Below are 22,322 nucleotides of genomic sequence, written 5' to 3'. Positions count from 1 at the left end.
TGGTACCAAAAATTTCACAATTTTGTAAGATACACCCTTGATCATCGTAACCATGCAGTTATTTTATTTGCTTTATACACATGGGGAGAGAAGAAGATTTTTAAAGAATTTATACATTTTCACTATATGATCAATAGAGCCCCGTCCAATATGTAACACCATAACCCCTGATCCCGGGGCATGAATTTCACAATTTTGAAGCTTATTACAACCATGCCAACAGTTTGACTGCTTTATGTTCAGGAGTAAAGAAGAAGATTTTTAAATATTGGGGGGGGGGGGGGAACTTACATTACTATTAACACTCACAATACATGTACTTGAAGTTAACTTAAGCATATACAGTATCTTAAGCTTTCTATATTTAATGTATACATGCAGTGTGCCCCTCCGTCAATGCCACCACCAAATATGTCAGTTGTTTAGATTTAAAATTATATTGGACATTATTTCAATCCTTTCTTTTTTTTTTTTTTTTTTTTTTTTTTTTTTTTTTTTTTTTTTTTTTTTTGGGCATCAACGTTCTTCTAAGGACTTTGTTTTCATAAACAAACAGAGATATCGGGAATAAAGGTCTCGACTTTTATCAATTCCTGTTAATAATTATAAGTGAAATACAGCCATGAATTTCAATTGAGTCTCATTTTCTGAAATAAAATGGTTTAAGAAGTATACATTGGATACTAATAGATACCGAGCATTTTCATTTCATTTAAACCGAGTTTATCACAACTTCGTTCATCAATAAAATCGATTTGTCGGTTTAGTTATTATATCAATTAAATTTCAAAGATAATTATATAAATGTTGTTTTTTATGAATCAAGCAGTTTAATTTATACTTTTTTGCGATAGTTGAAGATTATATATATATATATATATAATTTCATCGTGACTACCAGAGATTTGAAATGACAGATTTTTTTGTAAGATGGTACGTGTATTGTTGTTATTCGGTTGAGTTAATTTTAGAATTCCTATTTCAACACCCCATCCCTTCCCGGTTTCTTTCTCGTTTGAAAGTCTTATTGTATTTCTGTTAAATTTTATGATGAAACAGATTATTAATCATTCCAAATAAAGTGCATTTTATGATTTTCAATCCCGTTGTCTCGGGTCGGAGAAAAGGATATGCTTAGAATTTTGTGTGGTTTTACCCCCACCCCCCACTTTTCTGTTTAAAATGATGAAAATCTTTCAGAAAGGTTTGGAAACACTTTTTTCATAGGACATGTTTTTAAAAGAAACACACTATAGCAATTTCCTGTTTACTGCCATTTTATTTATAAAACCGGTTCTACCCCATAACATTTGAATGGGTCAATTCACACCACGTGTCTTGAATTTAATTCACAATAACATTAGTAGGGGTGATATATACAGCACGCAACTATTCATCATATAGACTAGCTAGTTTTAAAATATCACAGGTTTCATGAGTGCGGACTGAATAACATGTTATATATACACTTTATATTTGCAAGAGGAAAGGTGTGTAATGCTCTTTATTATTATAACTTACCACGCATACCAAAAACGGGATGATCTTGTTACACAAAGGAAACATTGAAGACTGTTATATCCCCAATACCAAAATATCTCCATGTCAGGCTCTAAAAACTGAAAATCTGAGGTGTTTATGTCAAATTTCTTAACGCAAGTTAACGAATGGGGATGGCTACCTCATAGTGACAGACACTATTACCACTTAGAATTTATTCTAAGCTTTTCATGTCATGTTTGTTCGACGGTAGAATCACTCTATTTACTGCATTATTCCTAAATATGCATAATGTTTACAAAAAGTTTGTTCTTAAAAAAACACATGTTTTATTTAATTTCTCATGAGTTTGACTAAATGCTGTTATTTGTTAGAAGAATTAATAATTTGTTAATTCTGAGTATTTATAGCAAGTGACGGTTATTGTTCTTGACTTCCATATTTGGAAATCGTCCAGACCTGTTTAGAGTCTTTTGCGGGCTGCCTCTCATTCTTACGCATTTTTGCTAAATTTGTATTTTTTTCGCAAAAGAATACCTTTCTTTTCTGTTGGAAGAAGTGAATTGAATTTCAATTTTTGGCCAAAAACTCGCATAAAACAATTTATAGCAAAAGCAAAATATGCATCGATTATTCAATGTTAACATGATACAAATGGTAGAGAGAATCGTATAAAGGAAGCAATTTACTTTGCAATATTTAAATATTTTATTCTAATATTCTATTCGTGTTGAGCAAATAAGTTACATCTGATCCATATATCAAAATCATATTGAATACCGATCATTCATATTCAGTACCTCAGTAAATCACCTTGGCTGAAGCTTCTTAGAAATGGCGGGGAATAGATCAGAGATGTTTAACATTTCTGGTAAAGAAACCGATCTCAAATAATATTTTGTCTCATATTTTTATTCTAAGCAGTTGATATATAGATCAGACACAAATTATATATATAAATGAAAATAAATCACTAATAATATTATTATTTTGGGAATATTAAGAACTACGGCAAACGCTAGTGTCAAAAGATAAAACATATCGCTAAAAAAGTTACCGTCAATCTGAAACGTCATATCGTTATGACGTTATTTTGTTCTATGTAAAAGAAAAATTCTTAAAAAAAAACTTTTTCCTCAAAACAATTGGATTTTTTAATACCATTTCAATAGGAAATTTGACCAAAACAATTATCAAGTATATAAGGTAAAAAAGAAACAGATAAAAAAAATAAAAGGCCTCTGAAATATATCTGCAATTAAGGTGACTAAATGGCCACTGAAATATCACTTCTTTAAGTTAATTTTCTGTTACATTTTATTTACCATTTACCTACTTTTCCGTCGACTGAAAATCCATCCTTTTTCAGTGACTATTTTCTAAAATTTTATACAGTTGCACTAACAGGAAATAAAAACTATTCTGATTGATAAGGTTTGGAAAATCGATCCAAGGTCCCATAAAAGATCTTTTTACTTTAAAATTTATTCCATAAGATATATAATCTGAATATACCTACATGTATACCGAACTTAATTGTTTTGTTGTGCTTCTTACCATAAATTTCAAGTTCACAGAGATCGCTATATGCGAAATGGGAATATCCAACAGGGTAGGTAACTCCAGGAAGTCTCTCATTGTAGTAGATGACGTACTGTCCGTGGTTTATACATTCTATTGTAGTAGTATTCGGTACTGTAGTCTTGGTGTACTTCGTGTCTTTAAAACATAGATAGCCATCAAATTTGTCGGATGTGTTTGAGATGTAAACCGAGAAACCAAGCAAGCGTTCCGTGTATGCATTATTTTCGTCTAGAGAAAAGTAATTAAACTTCTATTATGTAGATATTGTGTTGTCAAAGACATGTAAGTTTCCAAGAAGATCATTATTTTTATGAGTACGACATATTTCATCAAGAGACCTGCTTAATGGCACCATTTTCATGTTTAATGTCTTAGATAAGATTTCAGTTAAAGGTTTCATCCTGGAAATCACATTGAAGTTTGTTGAGAATTAATGTAAAATGAATAGAAAATTAAAAAAAATAAATAAATAAACATACCTAAGGACTAAAAATCAAAACTATAGAATTTACAGTTATATTTTGCACATTACATTTTTATTGTTAAAATCTCAAAGTTTCAACTAAACTGAAATTATTTACTTCGAAAGCCTTGTTGATTTTTTTTTATCAGTTCTATTCTTATGCACTTTAAACTGAGCAGAATATTGACCACAAAAGAGAAATATCAATTTGTATAAATTGATGAGTACTTCCTTTCCAACGGACACTGATTAATGCAGTATTTCAACCTTATACATATTTATCGTATATTCAAGTTTGTCGAAATTTACACATAAAAGCAGAAAAGGCATAAAAGTAGTTTTTCTCATATTGAAGAAGTTCAGCATTGAATATTTCATTACTTTATATGGTAAATGAAAATATATTTAATAGTTTATAATTATTCTTTATACATAAAAAAAATAATTTCATTCAAAGATAGATAATGAAGAATCAGAATGAAAAAAATGGATTTATGCAACTTCATTAGAATATATCATTCAAAAAACAATAATCAATTTAAACTAGTTGATTACTGTACCCCACGGGATATCATCCGTCCTAAAGTATATAGTTATATGATGTATACTAAGTATTCTTCCTAGATCAACCGTCCAGGTTGCAGTTCTCTCTGCATTTCCCGATATCGTACACTGTCCTCCAAAGACAGACCGGTTAGAATACAGCCCATCTACAGCTTTGTAAGCCCTCGCAAAGTTTAATGGACGGCCTGTATAAGGATACTGCTGCCATGCAAACTTACGTAATGCAATGTTATCTGTAAATAATCATAGTACTGAAAGTACCGGAAAACTTTTAACAATACTAAATGCATTGTGTAATTTGAAGTTCATTAGAATTAAATTGAACTAAAATTTCCTGTTATGTCAGAACAAGTTAAAATTTCACAGTGCAACCGTCGGGGAGAGCGCACTTGCTTGATACATACTCACTTAAAAATTATACTAAGACCCTCCTCTGGAAGGTCAAGACCTTGACTTTACATGACGTCGTATGGGATTTAATTTCCATAACATTTTATATTGACATGTTTATCAGACTAAAACACTATGGCAACAAGTGAGTCATGAAAATTTTGCCTATAGCATAATAAATTCAACATCGTTTTATGAACTTTGTTTAAAGTGTAGCTAGTATTTCAACCTTTGTGAAGAACAACTACTCATACATATAAGAAGCAGTTTTTTTTAATTCTTCAAAACATCAAAATATACAAAAGTGACCGATAATCAATACAAAAAGCAACATACTTCTTAAACTTAAAAAAAAGAAATGAAAAAAATTAGGAATTTCTGATTGGCAATATCTATGTAGTTTTTGGAGATCAGGTCTTCCAACAATTTATTGGAATTCCCATGGGTGCCAATTGCGCCCCGTTATTAACAGACCTTTTTTTATTCATATGAAGCCGAATTTGTTCAAAATCTTATACATAAAAAGAAGAAAACACTTGCTGTAGCCTTCAACTCGACATTTAGATATATCGATGACGTATTGTCAATTAACAATAGTTACTGTCATTCATATGTCGACTCGATATATCCAAGTGAGCTTGAAATGAAAGATACCACAGATTCAGACACATCTGTTTCATATTTGGATATTTAACTAGAAAAAGACTTTAATGGTATCCTAACTACCAAGATTTATGATGAACGTGATGACTTCAACTTTTCAATCGTCCACTTCCCTTACATATGTAGCAATATACCATTATCACCTTCATATAGGGTTTATGTCTATCAGTTGATTAGGTACGCAAGAGCATGCTCTACGTATGAACAATGTCTAAAACGAGGCAAGCAAGACAATCAAGTTGACGAAACAAGGATATCAACAGTCTCTTTTGAAGTCATATTTTCGCAAGTTTTTCGGTCGATACTATGACCTTGTCAGCACATACAACCTATTATTGAGTCAAATGCTGTCTGACGTTTTTCATACTAATTGTTAGGCCATTATTTATACACTGAACTGTCTACCGATTTTTCCGGTTTTTGTTTCCCGTTCATGACAAGGGGCACACGGCGGGTATGACCGGTTGACAGGGGATGCTTACTCTTCATGGCACCTGATCCTACCTCTAATTTTTGAGGTCCGTGTTTTGTTCTGCTCCAAATTTGTATCGTTTCATTGCACTTTTGAGATTGAATACTGTTCGTTGTCTTCATATTTCATGTAGAAATATTTTCTTTTCCTGTCGCCCTAACATAAAATTCTTAATAATCTGTAAGACTACCTCTGTGTATTTATCACAAGCAATTGGAAAAAAAAATGAAGGACATAAGTTTTCCGACAAAATTCAGATTATACATTAAGCTTTATTGATTGATGAAATGAGTTTTGTTTAACGTCCTTTCGAGAATTTTTCACTCATATAGAGACGTCATCGTGTGCCTGTGAAAGGCTTCCAGTTTAGATATATGCTAGGCACTCAGGGCCATTGAGCAGTGAGGGATCTTTTTTTTTTTTTTTTTTTTTTTTTTTTTTGCACATGCCTACCGTGAAAGGGAACCCCGGTTTTTAAGGTCTCATCGGAAAGTCACGAGACTTTCACTTTTATTGCCAGGCGTTTTGCGAAGAAACAGACAATAAATATGTTTTACGTCATTGGTTTAACAAGTGCCGCAAAACAGAATCGAAAATGGATCACGAAGCGAACGCCCTGTCATTAGTCTACTTACAAAAAAATTCATAAAAATAGATGTATGACAGAAATAATTGTTTTGAGTGCAAATGTAGTACATGCAGTGATGGTTACTCGATTGCATAGGATAAAAATTGAATAAGAATTGGATGCTGGGCACAGGTGGTTGAACTTCTCATCACCTGTGAAATGCGGTGAGGATATTTGTTTTTGTAACCTGATCATCGCAAGATCCTTTTTGTTCATGGTGAAGGGGCAACTAATCGTGCATAACAACCGAAAGGTCATCCGTGCATACAAATTATCCACAGGGAATGAAAACTTGGGATTTTGCAAAAAGCTTTAAATGAATTTTAATGTGCGGTTAAAAAGTAAAAAAGATTAAAGGAAAGATTAATGTAAGTAAAAATTAAAGTTATACACGCTATAATTTGCGTCAGTAAGGAATAAAGTTGAAAATTTATTTATTATGTTTACCAATTAAAGTTTAGAAAATTCTATAAATTACATAATTGAATACGAACGCGTTATAAAAGATGTCAGATTATAATATTCATTTTCCTGCCAGAAAAGTAATGCCTCTTTTTAAATTAATGCATCACGTGACCCCGTCGCTTCTTTTAGACTGATAAACAAAAATGGCGTCAAGAAAACGAGGTAGGCCGTTTGGTATACAAATAACTTTTGACATGAATGGCAGACGTCTAACACTTAAAGATACTTATCTTTTTAAACAACCAGTATTAACCATCTACTCTGTTATGACAGATATTAATCTTTTATTCATACTCGTAGTCAAAATGCAACGTATACGTACCTCCTCGTCTATGATTTCCCGCGGAAATGCGTGTCTATATACTGTTTACGCACTTCTTCATCAATATTCTTGAAAAGACTGGATTTTTAATAGCAGATCTTGCTTAATGGTTTTGTAATTAGAACGACCAATTTAGTAAAACTTTGTGGAAAGAATCGGTTTTTTTTTCATTACACATCATGTTTTTCAAACTATTTAATCATTTTGTGATTAACATTTAATCATTTTCACATAAAGAATCATTTAATCATTTTCACATAAAGAATCGGCGTTTATATAGTGTGTATTTCTTTAAAATCATAAGTTTATGGTTATAGTTTTTTTTTAACAATTTATTCATTCCGTAGTCACAATTGTAGAGAATGGTACACTTCGTATCTCAAAGTCACAATGGACTGTTGGTCCGTGTTTTATTTGTCATATGTTGGGTTCGATCAACGAGGCTGTTCGGAAATTATTGAGGTACTTATCCTTTTATTGAGACACTGATCCTTTTCTTTTAAATGAACGCTTTTTAGCGAAGATTACCTAATTTGTTTGACAAACACTAAAAAATGAATACAAGCTAGACACATTATAGAAATATTTTATTTCTTTTCAATGGTATAATAATGGTATAATTATAAAATAATGTGTCAATGGTAGGGGTACCCGGTTCAGTCAGGAAATCAGATATTGAAAATATGTAAAACCCACGTTCGAACTTCCTGTGGACCTGTAGTAGAAGCGGAATAATACTATAATGTAAATAATATTGCTATTTTATTTTCATTTCTTTTTTTTTTTTTAATTTTGTTAGAATTTCAATTACAAATAAGGAGATCATAAAAAATTAATTTAACAACGACGACAAAATTTGATTTTTACACCAAGGCTGCGCAGCGAGCACACCTAAAATTTTGTGTAGTGCTATGTAGAACTTTTGACCTGCTAATACAATCACAATTCGAAAAAAAAATGTCCAAGGGTTTGTTTATTCGATTATATATTTTATTTCTAATAAATAATCCAGAAAAAAAGAAAAAGGTTCCGGTAGACCAACAATTATTGCGGACTAAATAACGTTGACCCACGGTGTAAAAATCGGTACTGCGTGAAACTCTGCCAACATTATATGAGATTTCACGTAATACACGTTTAGATTGGGGTAGCAACTCACTTTTTTTTTAAGAATCGTATAATTAAGAGAAATATTGATTTTTAGAATGTTAACAATGAAAAAAAAACAACACATAAACCAAGAATGCATCAATGTTTTCAGTGATATTGAGAGGAGAAAGGATTTAACAGTCATGTTTTATTGTGTGAATAATGAGGATGTTCCAAAAGAAGGTAAGAATGTTTTGCTTAAAAAGAATTTACATAGAGTGGTATTTGAATGACTTACAGTCCAGACATTGTCTGTAAGCCCTCGTATGACGATATCGAATCCCATGTGTTTAAGCTTTTACTACATATAATTTCACCGTGAAAAGAATGTAGAGGTCACAGTAGGGGGATTTCTAAGTTTAAAAAGGGGATATATAGGGAATATCTTTGAAAATCTTCTTCTACTAAAGAACAGCAGTTCATAATTAATCAAAAGCATTCTCAGGTAGGTAGTGTATATTCCAATTTGTTCATCTCATTACCCGCTGGAGTAGGGTGGAGCCACACAGGTGATAAAAGTTCTAAATCAGAATATATAATAAGAAAACATCTTAATTTTTTTTAAACAGCGAAAACATGATTAGTCAAATTAATACAGAAACATTCTCAGGAAGTGTAAATTCAAATTTGTTTAAACCCTGAACCTGTAGGTAAGGTAGGGTCACAATTGGTAATTAAAATTATGCATATTAGGAAAATGTAGGACGTCTTGAAAAATCTTCTTCTCAAAGCCATGTTCGCTCATATTAATATAGAAGTACCCTCAGGAAATGGAAATTCAAATTTGTTCATATCATGGTCTAAAGAGAGGCTAAAAAACAGGAGACAAAGTTGTGTCATTAAAAATCCTTTATACAAGAACACAGCAAAGCAATGATTAGTCTTATTTATTCAGAGGCTTCCTCAGGTTGTGTAGATTCAAGTTTGTGAAAATTATGTCCCCCGGGAATAATGCAGGGTCACAATAGAAAATGAAAAGTCTAGAAAAAATCTTCTAAAAAAATTAATTAATCAAAGAAAAAATGGAAGCATGCTCAGTTAGCGTAGAATCAGGTTTGTTCGAATCATCCTCTGAAGGAGGGGGGAGGGGGTAAATTCGGGACCACTTATTTTTTTACTTTTTTACAACTTAACTGATTTCTGCTTTATCCTAGCTAAAATACTTCCAGTCCCATTTTTGTCCGATTTTTATACTCTAAATGATCATTTTGTCTACGCCTTTTCTGTAAAACAGTTCAAGACAGAATCTGATATGTTAATTGATGATAGAACAACTTTGATTTAAGGCAGATAGAACCTTGCAACAAAAACAGACCATTAGAGGTACTTCTGATGTAAACTGGAAGACGTCGAATCTCTTAAACCATCAGAAATAATATGCAAAGATTTTTGAATGATGTTTGAGGTTTGTTCTGAACTTTGTGACTTCTGACTTAAACAGGAAGTAATATCTAAAAGGCTAGAAATGTCTGGATCTAAGTGGAAATTGTCAAAAAATGATTTCTTGTGTAGTTTTGGCAATTTGCCTTAATTCTATTAATATTATTTTACCCCATTTTCTTGTCGGCACTATTTCTCAAAGATGTGCGGATGGATTTTCTTGATGTTTTTAGGGTTGATAGAGAATGAAAATACCCCCAGACTTTTTTTTTCATTTTTCATTTTTTGAAAATTCACTTCCGGTCGCCAGATATGTCCGATTTCCGTTTTTTATTAAATATATTGTCCAATTCATATCTCAAAAACTGTAAGAGATTAAAACATCAAACTTTCATGAGCATTATATCTTGAGGAGTAAGCAAAACCATTTGGATTAAGAGCATCCACCGTCATTCCGGTCGTCACAGAAAGTGATCAAAGAAATCGAAAATTTCAACTTATCTTTATAATTGAATTCTTTTCTTACATCACGTTATTGCATCTCATTTGTAAATTCGAAATAGTCAGTCAAACCGGAAACAAAAACGTCAACTTCCGGTTAGGAGAGAAAAACTAGATAATTCAAGCATTTATCTTACACATAGATATCGCTTATAGATAAAGTATTTCAAATATTTTTTATTTATGTTATTACGACTTAAAATGCCTGGAGTAACGTCAAAATTCATATCCGGTCGCGTGTTTTTCTGTCCTCAAAATAATAACTTGTCTGAGTGAGATCTCAAAACGGTAAAATATAATGACACCAATCTTTAGTAATAGGCCTTGAGGAGTAAATGAAAATATTTGGGTTAAGAGCGTCAGCCGTCACTTCCGGTCGTCAACAGAAGTGACCAAAGGAATCAAAAAATTATTTTTTTCTATTTTGAATTTAAACTTGTAAACCTTTACTGCATCTCTTCCGCAGTTTTGAAATATATTTGCTACGCCGGAAGCAAAAAACGACAAAATCCGATGGATTTTCTAGAAACTTTCAGGAATTATGACATATGAAACTCTAAATATGTTGAAGGATTTTGCAAAATTCACTTCCAGTCGACAGATATGTCCGATTTCCATAGTGACGAGTAGGTTTGCTGAATATGTTTATATTTGTCAGCTGTTAGTTCCGGTTATCACCGGAAGTGATCAAGGAAATCGATTTTTTTTCTTCAACCCAACCTGGAATTACCTGCATCTATTTTGTATTCGAAATTTATTAGCTCCACCGGAAATGAAAATGACCACTTCCGGTTATAAGAAAAAAAAAACTACGTAATTTGGTTATTTAACTTTTCCACAAATTTGGCTTGTAAATAAAGTTATTGAGATGATTCTTATACATTTTATTGTGACTGCAAATATCTAGAGTCACGTCGATTATCTTTGTAAAATTTTCTTTAGTCGAGCGTGTTCCTGTCCAAAAAATGAGATTTTGTTCATGCAAGAGCTCAGCAACAGTACACGACTGAAGTATTAATCTTTTGGGAATGATAGTCAGTCATCGGTTTATCATCACCATAAAAAAAAAATTGCACGTTGCCGTCACTTCCGGTCGTGAAAGGAAGCAATGCAAAAAGTGATTTTTTTTAAAAAAAGGTTTCTTTTATTTTTACAGATATTCAATACTATTACGAAGTTAGATAGGTCATATCCATGCAAACTATTTCCGCTGGAAGTGCTGGCCGAAAAACCAGAAGATGTCTCAAAAATGCATATTTTCCATGGAAACTTTTAGGGGTGATTAGTTGTGAATAATTAAGGTGCACAATGAACTTTTTATTCCTTTGAACTCCTTCCAATATACTTGATACGGCCGAAACTTTTATATTTTTTTATAAAATGATTTGATACTTAGAATATGAGGATATATTAAAGGTGTAGACAAGGTGACATTGTCATCATGCACATGCATTCATGCGCGCGCATGTAATGTGCAAAATGACAAATATATTTGATATAGCTGTAAATTATTTTTTTTAAATCATTTGCTACTGAGCTACTGCTACTGGGAAAAAAAAGATGCATTAAAAGTTAGAAAAAATAACACGGTCATCATACACATGCATGCACGTGTCGCGCGCTTGCAATTCGTTTAATGGCCAATACACTTGATATAGCCGTTACTCCTATATTTTTGGATGAAATGCTTTGACATTAAGTATTTTGAAATATACTACTAGTGAAAACACGATGACATGGTCACCATGGACATGCATGCTCATGTGCCCGCATGCAGAGCGTAAATGCCAAATATACATGAAAAAGCCATAATTATTATAATTTTTGATGAAATGCCTTGATACTCAATATATTATATTTAATAAAAATGCAGACAAGATGACATGATCTTAAAGGACATCCATGAACATGCGCGTGTGCAATGCTAAAATGACTCATGTACTTGATTTAGCGTTTACTTTTCTATTTTTTGATGATATGTTTTGATACTCAGAATATGTAGATGCATTAACACTTTGATGACATGGTCATCATTCACATGCAGGCATGTAAGCATGTGTGCAATGCGTAAAACGATAAATATACTTTACTGCCTTATTTAAGGAAGCTTACAGGGAATGAGAAATCAAAAGGGAGTTTTGTATACGTTTAAGGATAGAAAGATACGATACCATGGCGGTAGTTTTGAAACAATACGTTAGTGTACCTAGTTGAATGAGAATGAGGGTTCATTTTTTAACAAAGAACTGGGTACGTTAAGTATAACAGAGCGGCCCTGTCTCCAAATTTGATTTCAGTTTTTTACAAACATGCCGACGATGTGTCCTTTCAAAATCATTTTATTTTTTATATTTATTACAAACCGTTTTTCCATCAGAGGTCTCGAAAAATGGGGAGTTTTCTTTAGAAATTACAAATTTTGACGTGATAACGTCATTACGGCGTTACTGATTTTAACGTTACGTTAAAAGAAATCTGTAAATTCTCTGAACCGGAAACTATTTCCTTTAACCTGCCTTATGTTCCAGAAAACAATTTTGAACTTTTATTTCAATTCATCGTAATGTATCTTTGATAGCTGGAAGGAGTAAAATAATTTAAAGGAAATATAATTTTATTACAAACGATTTCATCAGACAAGTAATGAAGCTTGATTCATCCATACAGACAGTGCTCGTATCAAATTTATCATTTTTTTATGTAAAAATGTCCTAATGATTTCTTCAATCATCTTCCGCATTGTCTATGAAGTTACATTAAAAATTTTAAAGATATATGAATCAGTATTAAAAAGAAAATTGGAACGTCCCATATAAAGTTGTCAAAATTGGATTTTTGGCAATGAATAAGTCATCAACATCACTCCCCTTTTCCATTTCAACAAATGGCAGCGCTATTAATTTCGTATTTTCTATTTATTTATTTATTTTTATTTTTATTTATTTATTTATTTTTTTTTTTTTTTGAATAAACGTATAAATTACTCACTATTACGGGGTTACGAGGTGTCTTAAACTGCGTTAAAAAAATTTCTCTGATGTTAGGATTTCTTTTATAGGTCGTTATTTATTCATTCCAGTGGATCCGCTTTACTGCACGGTTCATGTAAAATACCCTCACCAGGAACAATCCCAAATATACTTACACACAATTACGTTCTATGTTAAAACCAAAAGAGGAGACCGGTTATAAGAGTCCTGATTGATGAGCCATTACAATTTTTTTTCGTTGTTTAGCGTCCATCCTAACCTATCTTCCTATCCGAGAAAACACACAAATCAAAAGGGGAAAAACGCAGTATTTTCAGAACAGTTCTAGAATTTCTAATTATCATTTGAGACCTCTCCTCGCCAGAAAACTTAGTTAAACTACTAGTTTATTGAAATAAAAAAATTAATACACCACTTAAAAAAGAGATATGTCAATCCAAAACGAGTAAAATGTATTTCAGAGATTCGTATTTGTTGATTTTAATTTGAATTAACTTTGTGTTTGCGTTTCAAAGCTTTGTATTTATCCATTTTAATTTGTGTTTGTTTATAATTTCATCTCCTCAAAACCAATTCGTCCGCGTACAATGCACATAAAAAAAACTTGGAATGGTCTTATCATAACTTGCGTTACAGACCTTGAAAAATTTTGCTTCAAGTAAAAACCGTGAATCTCCTAAAGCTTAAAAAAGGGTGTGCGATTTGTTTAGATCAATATTACGATGAACAAAATATTTTATACAGCCAAAGCTAATAATTTAATTTTAGAGACAAACACATTACTTTGCATGTACTTGATTCACAAAATCGAAAATCATATGCCTAAATTCGACAGGAAATGCACACGAATTCCCGGGAAGGGATTCCGAAGCCTGTAGTACACTCTAACGGGCATAATTCCCTAAAACTAAAAGTTAAAAAAATAAGGATATAATATTATCATCCTCTGGTTTTCAACGTCGTGATTATTTGGGGAATTAGCTGTGTCTGATGTGAGTAAATCACAATCACAGTATAAATCTAAAAAGACAGAATCAAATCTGTAGAATTACAATGAACTTTATTGCTTTAGACCAGATCGGAAAGTCATTTTTCAATACAAATCAATATCAATCAATTATAATAAAGTTTACAAACAGTAGTAGTCATAAACAACATCGGAAGTATAAAAAGGTAAACATCATTATTTATAAACAAAGTAACGAACACTATCGGAGAAAAATCCATTTATGAAAGAAAATAAACTTTTTACCAAAATAAAGAATAATTAAGCTTACCGATTAAGCTATTACAAATGTTTGTCATAATGATCAATAGATAGATTAGCAAGTATCAAAGATTAAATAAATTTAAGCAGTTTTAGAATTTAGCGCTACTACTTTCGGTTTTAGCTTATAAACACTAAGTTATTAGCCTCCGTTTACTAAAGAGTTACACATAAAATTTAAGCGGTAAATTCGAAAATACAAAAATTTCAAAGTAAACAAAAAGTAAAAATTCAAAGAAAAACTTTCAGAAAATTATAAACAAAATATGATTTAGAGATTAAGTAAAAATAAAATGAATTGATATGAATTTGCAAAATACAATAAAACATTTTCTACCAATAAGTACATGTAAGTTGTCAATGAAAAATAATTTTAAACACAATACTGAAACAGTAAAAATAATCAAACAAAGAAGTCTACAAATCCTTTTAAAATTCTTAACTTAACCTAAATGAAAACTTTCAATCTTATTTAAATATCGTTATTTTAAGATGAAAATTACTTAAGTAATTAGAATAAAAATTCAAGCTTACCTAAAAAGACAGAATCAAATCTGTAGAACTACAATAAACTTTATTGCTTTAGACCAGATCGGAAAGTGATTTTGCTAAAATCACTAACCGATGCGGTCATTCTACAGACTTGGACTCTGACCAATCAGGAAGCACGTTACAGAATAGTTTTAGCCAATTTCGGCAAAATTTCTTTTAAGTTTGACACTAATCGCTCAACTAATGAAAGTGTTACTTCAATTACTTATCTGTCCGCGGACACTTTTTTATAACAAAGACGGATTAAGAAAAGCCGAAACAAAGTAAACATTTTTCCTGATGAGGAATTTCGAAGTGTCAAGTTAAGTGTATAAAGAATTTATTTCCAAAGATGCCGAAATAAAGAAGAATTTATTTATTTACTCATTGGCTTGGTATGACTATTTGATCTTAAGAGACATGCTAATTTAATACAAAGGAAGTGAGAATTAACTTTGTTACCTAGAAATCTAAAATCTAAATATTCACGAGTAACGACATGTCACTATCAAGAGAACAAAAGATTTTTCTTCAATTAAACTAAACATGACAAGAAACTGTGCAAAATTGAGTAACTTTACATTTTGACAATTTAAACTATATTTCCGTTTGCATTAATCAAAAATCTTATGTTTAAGCTATATTTCTATTTAAAATCATGAATTAAAAATTCATTTATTTATAACATGCGCATGTCGTATTCAAAGCAATGCAGCATGAAACGGCAGACACTTGCATTGATATCGATCAGTAAAAGATCGATCAACGGTCACAGTCCAGTGGGGAGCCAAAAGAAATTGGAAAGGGATGTATTTAGTTTTAAATCAAATTCTTGATATAATTTTTTTATTGATACTCATTACAGTATATGTATAATTTGATTATCAGTAAGCCTCCCCTTCTATTTACATAGAGACAAAATACAAATAATTGAAATGCAGAATAACAGAACACTCACATAGAAGAATCAAAATTCACTTTCACGTCCCTTTTTATAAGCTACATAGAGATTTTATTTCTAGTTCAGTTATCAAATTATACGAAATCTTATGTTATTTTGTTACTTGTGGGAACAATACGCAAAACACGTCACAGCGCTTCTTTATAGAGTTATCCTTGCCATTCCCGGATTATATCACTTGCTTGATTATGTTTCTTTTTCATGTAAGTGTCTGATAAAAAAAATCTTAAAAAATATACCTAACAAACTGCTGACATGAATTGCAAGACGATACATCACGTCATCTACTAAGACAAAAACTGCATTAAAATAGACAAAGACTTTCTTTAGAACTCCTCCCTATGTTTACGTTATTGTGACCGTGTAGATTTGGACGGTACTTAGGAATTCGTCTGGAACTGCATCCGTTGTCTGCAGAACGAACGGGGTGAGGGAATGTTGGCGTAGGGGGGTACGAGGTATAGGTAGAGGCGCTGTGTGGCCGTGAGGTAAAAACAAAGTATAGGTGTGCCGTATTCCCGAAGGTCCACCGATATGCAATTCCAGAGATAAAACAAATGATGAAGGATTCCGTATTTATTAGATGAGTCTCAACGATGGCAACAGTTTACATGAATCAACAAACAGACCTATTATAAATGATCGAGTCGGATCTGGCCGAAGTGGCCCCGGACTCAGAGTCCTGACGAGTCGGACGTGGCCGAGACTGGCCTTCGTATATTCCAGACTAATGATTGAAATTATACATGACTATTTATAAGAATGTACATAATGAGTAAATAAGTGACAGGTGTTGACATTTTGTAAATTGAGTGAAAGATTCACAGGTATGGATTAATTAAATAAACTCAATGACGCTTTGATGTTTGGACATAAAAAAAAAACCCAGATAATTAATAGTGTTGTATTTAGAGATTATCAGTTCTTGGGACATAGCACTCTGTCTCTTTGTATCAACAGATCAAGAGTCCGAAAAGTGTCACTGGTCAATTAAACAATTAGATTCGCGAAACATATCGTGAGAAATAAAATATGACACAACTTAAAAATTGAAAAGTAAAGTCCAAAATAAAGTTCTTTCTTGAACAGTGAATTTTTCACTGTGATAATTTCCCACCGCTCCGGGAAAAACACGTCCTCGTGTTTGGAAAGAAATTTCACTTTAATTATTTTTCGGATTCTGTTCTTTCATGTTCTTGTAGACGTACACACCGGTAAACACTAGTTATTGAAACTATCCTGGTGGTTAACAAAGGAATGCCGAAAGTGTTGTTCATGGATGTTGAACTGGTGTTGTCCATCGTTGATACATTGGTCGAACAGTTCACGATGAGCAGAGTGGTTCAATGGGGGAACTCGCTTGCTCAAGAGGTTCGAGATCTGACCAATGCAAAATATATGCAGCGGCCCCGGGCGTTGTTTTACCCTTAGGATTCATCCACCAATTGTGACCGTGTAGATTTGGACGGTACGTAGGAATTCGTCTGGAACAGCATCCGTTGTCTGCAGAACGAACGGGGTGAGGGAATGTTGGCGTAGGGGGGTACGAGGTATAGGTAGAGGCGCTGTGTGGCCGTGAGGTAAAAACAAAGTATAGGTGTGCCGTATTCCCGAAGGTCCACCGATATGCAATTCCAGAGATAAAACAAATGATGAAGGATTCCGTATTTATTAGATGAGTCTCAACGATGGCAACAGTTTACATGAATCAACAAACAGACCTATTATAAATGATCGAGTCGGATCTGGCCGAAGTGGCCCCGGACTCAGAGTCCTGACGAGTCGGACGTGGCCGAGACTGGCCTTCGTATATTCCAGACTAATGATTGAAATTATACATGACTATTTATAAGAATGTACATAATGAGTAAATAAGTGACAGGTGTTGACATTTTGTAAATTGAGTGAAAGATTCACAGGTATGGATTAATTAAATAAACTCAATGACGCTTTGATGTTTGGACATAAAAAAAAACCCAGATAATTAATAGTGTTGTTTTTAGAGATTAACAGTTCTTGAGACATAGCACTCTGTCTCTTTGTAACAACAGATCAAGAGTCCGAAAAGTGTCACAGGTCAATTAAACAATTAGATTCGCGAAACATATCGTGAGAAATAAAATATGACACAACTTAAAAATTGAAAAGTAAAGTCCAAAATTAAGTTCTTTCTTGAACAGTGAATTTTTCACTGTGATATTACACAGCCGTGGGTAAGATATTTGTATTTGATATAATTATTTCGGTGACAATGATAATTTTATCACTTCCTTTAGATACATTAACTCTCTGGGGCATTTCCTTGTGCATTTGTCCTTGTAGTAACGATACAATACTTTTAATGTGTTTTTTTTTTCTGGAACGGATTATCATCACAGACGGACGTTGAATCTTTAAAATTTAGCGATAATGTGCACCGCCGTTTTCACAGGGGTGATATTGGACAGGACGCTCGTCCAGCACCGATGAACATCTAATGGAATACTAAACATATTTCCTATGAAATATATTACCGGGTAATATTATTTTATGGATAAATTGGATAAAATCCTTTAAAATATACTCGCTTACTTCAAGATTAACAGTAGTGTACATGTAGTTAATATGTACATTCGTTTTTTATACAGATAAATATCTATAGAGTAATCTTTTTTGTCTTTTTTTCATTTCAAGACTTGGAATGCCTTAAAATGTATTAGGAAAACAATTTCTGAAGAAAAAAAATAACGAGTTAAACCATCGATTATGGAGCGGAAAGGGGGTGTCTTGTCCACAAGTAATGCAAGATCGTGTTTGTATTTCTTACAGAACTGCATGGGAACAGATAATCTTTATTTATAGACAATAAAAAAGGTTGATTGTATCATGTTTCACTTAAATTTTCATAGAAAATACCGAAAGCGTACACCACTGTTTACGTTTTTTAAGCATTATAAACTTGGTCAACATAATTATCTAAAATTCCTTGTAAATTATAAATTAAACCCAATTTTAATTGAAAACACTGACGTCAATATTCGATCAGCATGATAAATGTATATATAATTAATAAGTGTAAATACATGTAAGAACTTTTCCATTCCCAGGTGCTGACCTTCAATAAGTAAGTGTAGGCCGGCAGTGGCAGATTTAGAAGTATTTTGTCATATATAAAACACTTTCTGATTATGCTATAAAACACAAGAATCCTTTCTGACACAATTAATTTTGTCAAATAAAAATCTGCAACAATACAGTGACAAGGATAACAAGTTTTGAAAAGAAATTTTCAAATGGTGACTGCTATACATGTAATCCAAGCTTCCAATCTACCCCCCCTCCCCCCCCCGAAAAAAGTTAGCTATTGTCTTTTGACATTCATGAATCCCAGACATATATAAATTGAAAACGAATAAAACATACTTTAAAAAGCTGATGATTTTCAATAAAAATGTTAAAAATAATCTTTTTCCTAAAGTCAAATAAAGTCAATGTCCACTATGAAAGAGGCGCGTTTTAAATTGGAGGTACATTGTACATGTAGGATTAAATGTAAATTGATTGTCTGAACCATCCCAACTGATGTCGTTAAATTACTTTTTGACGCTGTAAATATTGATTGAATATTTATCATAGTTGCGAAGACTGAAGAAATTGTTTCAAGTACATATTTTCAACATGATTGCTCTTTGTGACGTCATTTTTTTCAATGCATTGCGTCACTAATTCACATGTAATGTCCCATAGTAAATTTCACTGAGAAAGGTTCATATGGTTTTCATTTGCATAAATAATTGTATTAAATTATTTTTTTTTTCAAATGCAGAATTGAATTTAAAAGACAATTAAAAAAAAAAATAATAAAGCCTTCAGATATAGAATTAAACAATTAATTTCTTTAAAAATATAGATTTTATTGTGGAGAAAAGGTGACGTCTATCCAAAATGCAGCATTTTTTACTTCAGTTTTTTGTAAAAACGGATGTGGCCGCACTTTTGTAAGGTTATTTTTTCTCTTTAATATTAAAAATCGTAGTGTATTTGTTCTTTCTGCAAAGTTTCGCATACATACTCGGATGCGGCAATATCGAAATATAGACTTGAAGAGGAGGAAAACGTCCAAAATAGGGGAATTCCGGAATATTAGACCGGTTTTGAACGTTATATAAATAAAAGGGCACGTGAGTTGAGAAAAATTTATTCCTATTTCACACACAGGTAAACCTTAACAGTTAATTGATACAATTGATAGAATGTAATCGTGCGTTTAATTTTTGCTGATTTTACAGGGCCGTAAATCGGTCTTAACGTACCCAGCTCTTTTCTTTCACCAATCACCAACCTTTCCATGTTATAATGTGAAATGAGTTTATGAACTATGTTTATATTTCAATCTTTTATTTAAATGAACAACAAAACAAATAAATTGAGTCTCAAACAAATTGCCAGGACCAATTTTCTTTGGTCGCCCTAAAGGGAGAAACATTTGAAAATGGATAGAAATGCACATCATATTTATGCAGCATTTTGCCTTTTCAATTTACATTATTTTTATAAATTGTTTTGTATGAATAAAATGAAAACAAGATTAGTTTAACCGATTTTATTTTTCCATTTAAAATAAATATATGTATTGATTTACCTCGAATATCGGCAGTCGAAAGCGAGTATCGTACAGTCGTACTAAGGATCCGTTTCGTTAATTAGCCTACCCTTTCAATGCGCGGAGAATTCGATTTTAGCGAGCCTGGAATCGTTTTTGTTTAATCATTTTGAATGTATTAAAATGTTCAAAGATTCTGAAATACCTTTACTAGTACCGGTATTAAATGAAACGGTATTTTACATGTATTTCTGAAGTAGCTATTCGGTACGGGATTGGTACCGAGTACCAATATTCATGACTTAATAATTATGTATTTATTCAATTTTCTTCATGATTTATCCAAATACAGTGCTTTAAGTTCCCTTCGACTTGATATCGTTTCACCGTGTGTGGTCAGATTCCAAAGGCACTGGTTGCAACTCTTTAACTTTGAATCAAATTAAGCAAATAAAAATGAATTACCTTGAGTTTTTGTTTTCCTAGATTTGTAAATTCATGTATATTAATCGCTTAGCTTGTTATTGTCTGTCACATTTTCGATTCTTGATTCAAGTTGTAAGAAAAATGAACAACATTCATTATTCTTACCATAAAACTACTTTAAGAAAAGAAAATGATCTTACCATATGCAGTTGCAAAATTCCCTATCAGTATTAATTCAACAAGAAGACGAAACACCACCCTGTTGTCCATAACGTTAGATGTAGAATAATTTGAATCCAGGAAGTAATGTTAAGAGGGTTTTTTTTTAAGTTTTAACCTTTTCTGAATGAGACAATAAGGTCAAGTACAAGAGTTATATATTATATATATATATATATATATATATATATATATATATATATATATATATATATATATATATATATATATATATATATATATATATATATATATATATATATATATATATATATATATATATATATATATATATATATATATATATATATATATATCTTCGGGGTGGGGGGGGGGGGGATTATATTCATAGTCGAACTTACCAGCACAGTTCTCTACCCGTTGCTTACAAATGAATTTTATTACATTTTCAGCATAGAAAAAACGTATTCATTGTATAAAAAACAATTCAGCGTGTTCAAAGTATGAAAGAATCTCAAGGTGATATTCTGTAACGGAGCAAAAAATATATCAGAAGTGGAAAAAAATCCAATTTTCCTTCCCATCATGAAGAGTGCTGGGAAAATTCTTCCTGCTCTATTATGAGAAAGAGAGAGAGAGAGTAAAAAATTCTAAGATAGATTGAAATGCCAAAATTTCTTTAATAATATTGTTGAAATCCATGTTTACAATTTCACAAAAACAAACCTATGAGGTTTTAAGCCTTCAAATACGACTCCACATCATATTAAAATCATCGTCGGCCTTTCCTGACATTGAATGCAAAAATAGGTACAAACAATGATTATCAGAGAAAAGGATGTTACGGAAACTTTGGTAGAATATTACTGTGTGAAGCACATCATGGAATATGCCAGCTGAACAATTGCTAATCACATGTCAGGTTCATAAAATAAAGATCTTTTTATTAAGCTAATGTATGAAAAATATGTTATGTAATTCAGCTACAGATTGCAGTTTTCGCAATACTTCCTTATTTTTATTTTCCTCTGTATGAAGTTGTTTTCATGATAAAGTCCTTTATTTCAGTGAATCATTTCTTTAACCCTTATTTTTTTCATTATAATCCGTATCTTTCCAATTGATACATGCTTCAAATCCTTGAGTAAACTTCCGTCGAGGCACCCTTTGCATGCCTTACCCTCTTGATTGATGAATATAAATAACAAGTCGTTGTTTTAACCCCCAAATATTAGTAAATATTCAAGAGGATTGCAAATGAAAAGACGGATGTTGCACTCAATACGTCCCATCACCTTTTTTGG

At 31.9% G+C, this 22,322-nt stretch overlaps 1 protein-coding gene across 1 annotated transcript in view; it reads right to left on the bottom strand.

The window, feature by feature from the left end:
- The window catches only part of LOC133201002 (multiple epidermal growth factor-like domains protein 10), a 306,946-nt gene extending 285,838 nt beyond the window's left edge, over window positions 1-21,108 (bottom strand). The window contains exons 1-3 of the mRNA XM_061336804.1: window positions 21,039-21,108; window positions 4,108-4,344; window positions 3,058-3,312 (exon numbers count right to left, since the gene is read on the bottom strand). Coding sequence (XP_061192788.1) covers window positions 3,058-3,312; window positions 4,108-4,344; window positions 21,039-21,108 — 562 coding nt within the window. The remainder of the gene's footprint in view (window positions 1-3,057; window positions 3,313-4,107; window positions 4,345-21,038) is intronic.
- Window positions 21,109-22,322: the final 1,214 nt, after the last annotated feature.

The sequence above is a fragment of the Saccostrea echinata genome, unplaced genomic scaffold (assembly GCF_033153115.1).
Source record: "Saccostrea echinata isolate AGI-Se365-2 ecotype Australia unplaced genomic scaffold, CSIRO_AGI_Sech_v1 ptg000042l, whole genome shotgun sequence".
In the NCBI taxonomy this organism is placed as follows: domain Eukaryota; kingdom Metazoa; phylum Mollusca; class Bivalvia; order Ostreida; family Ostreidae; genus Saccostrea; species Saccostrea echinata.
This window is presented reverse-complemented; position numbering and strand designations above follow the sequence as displayed.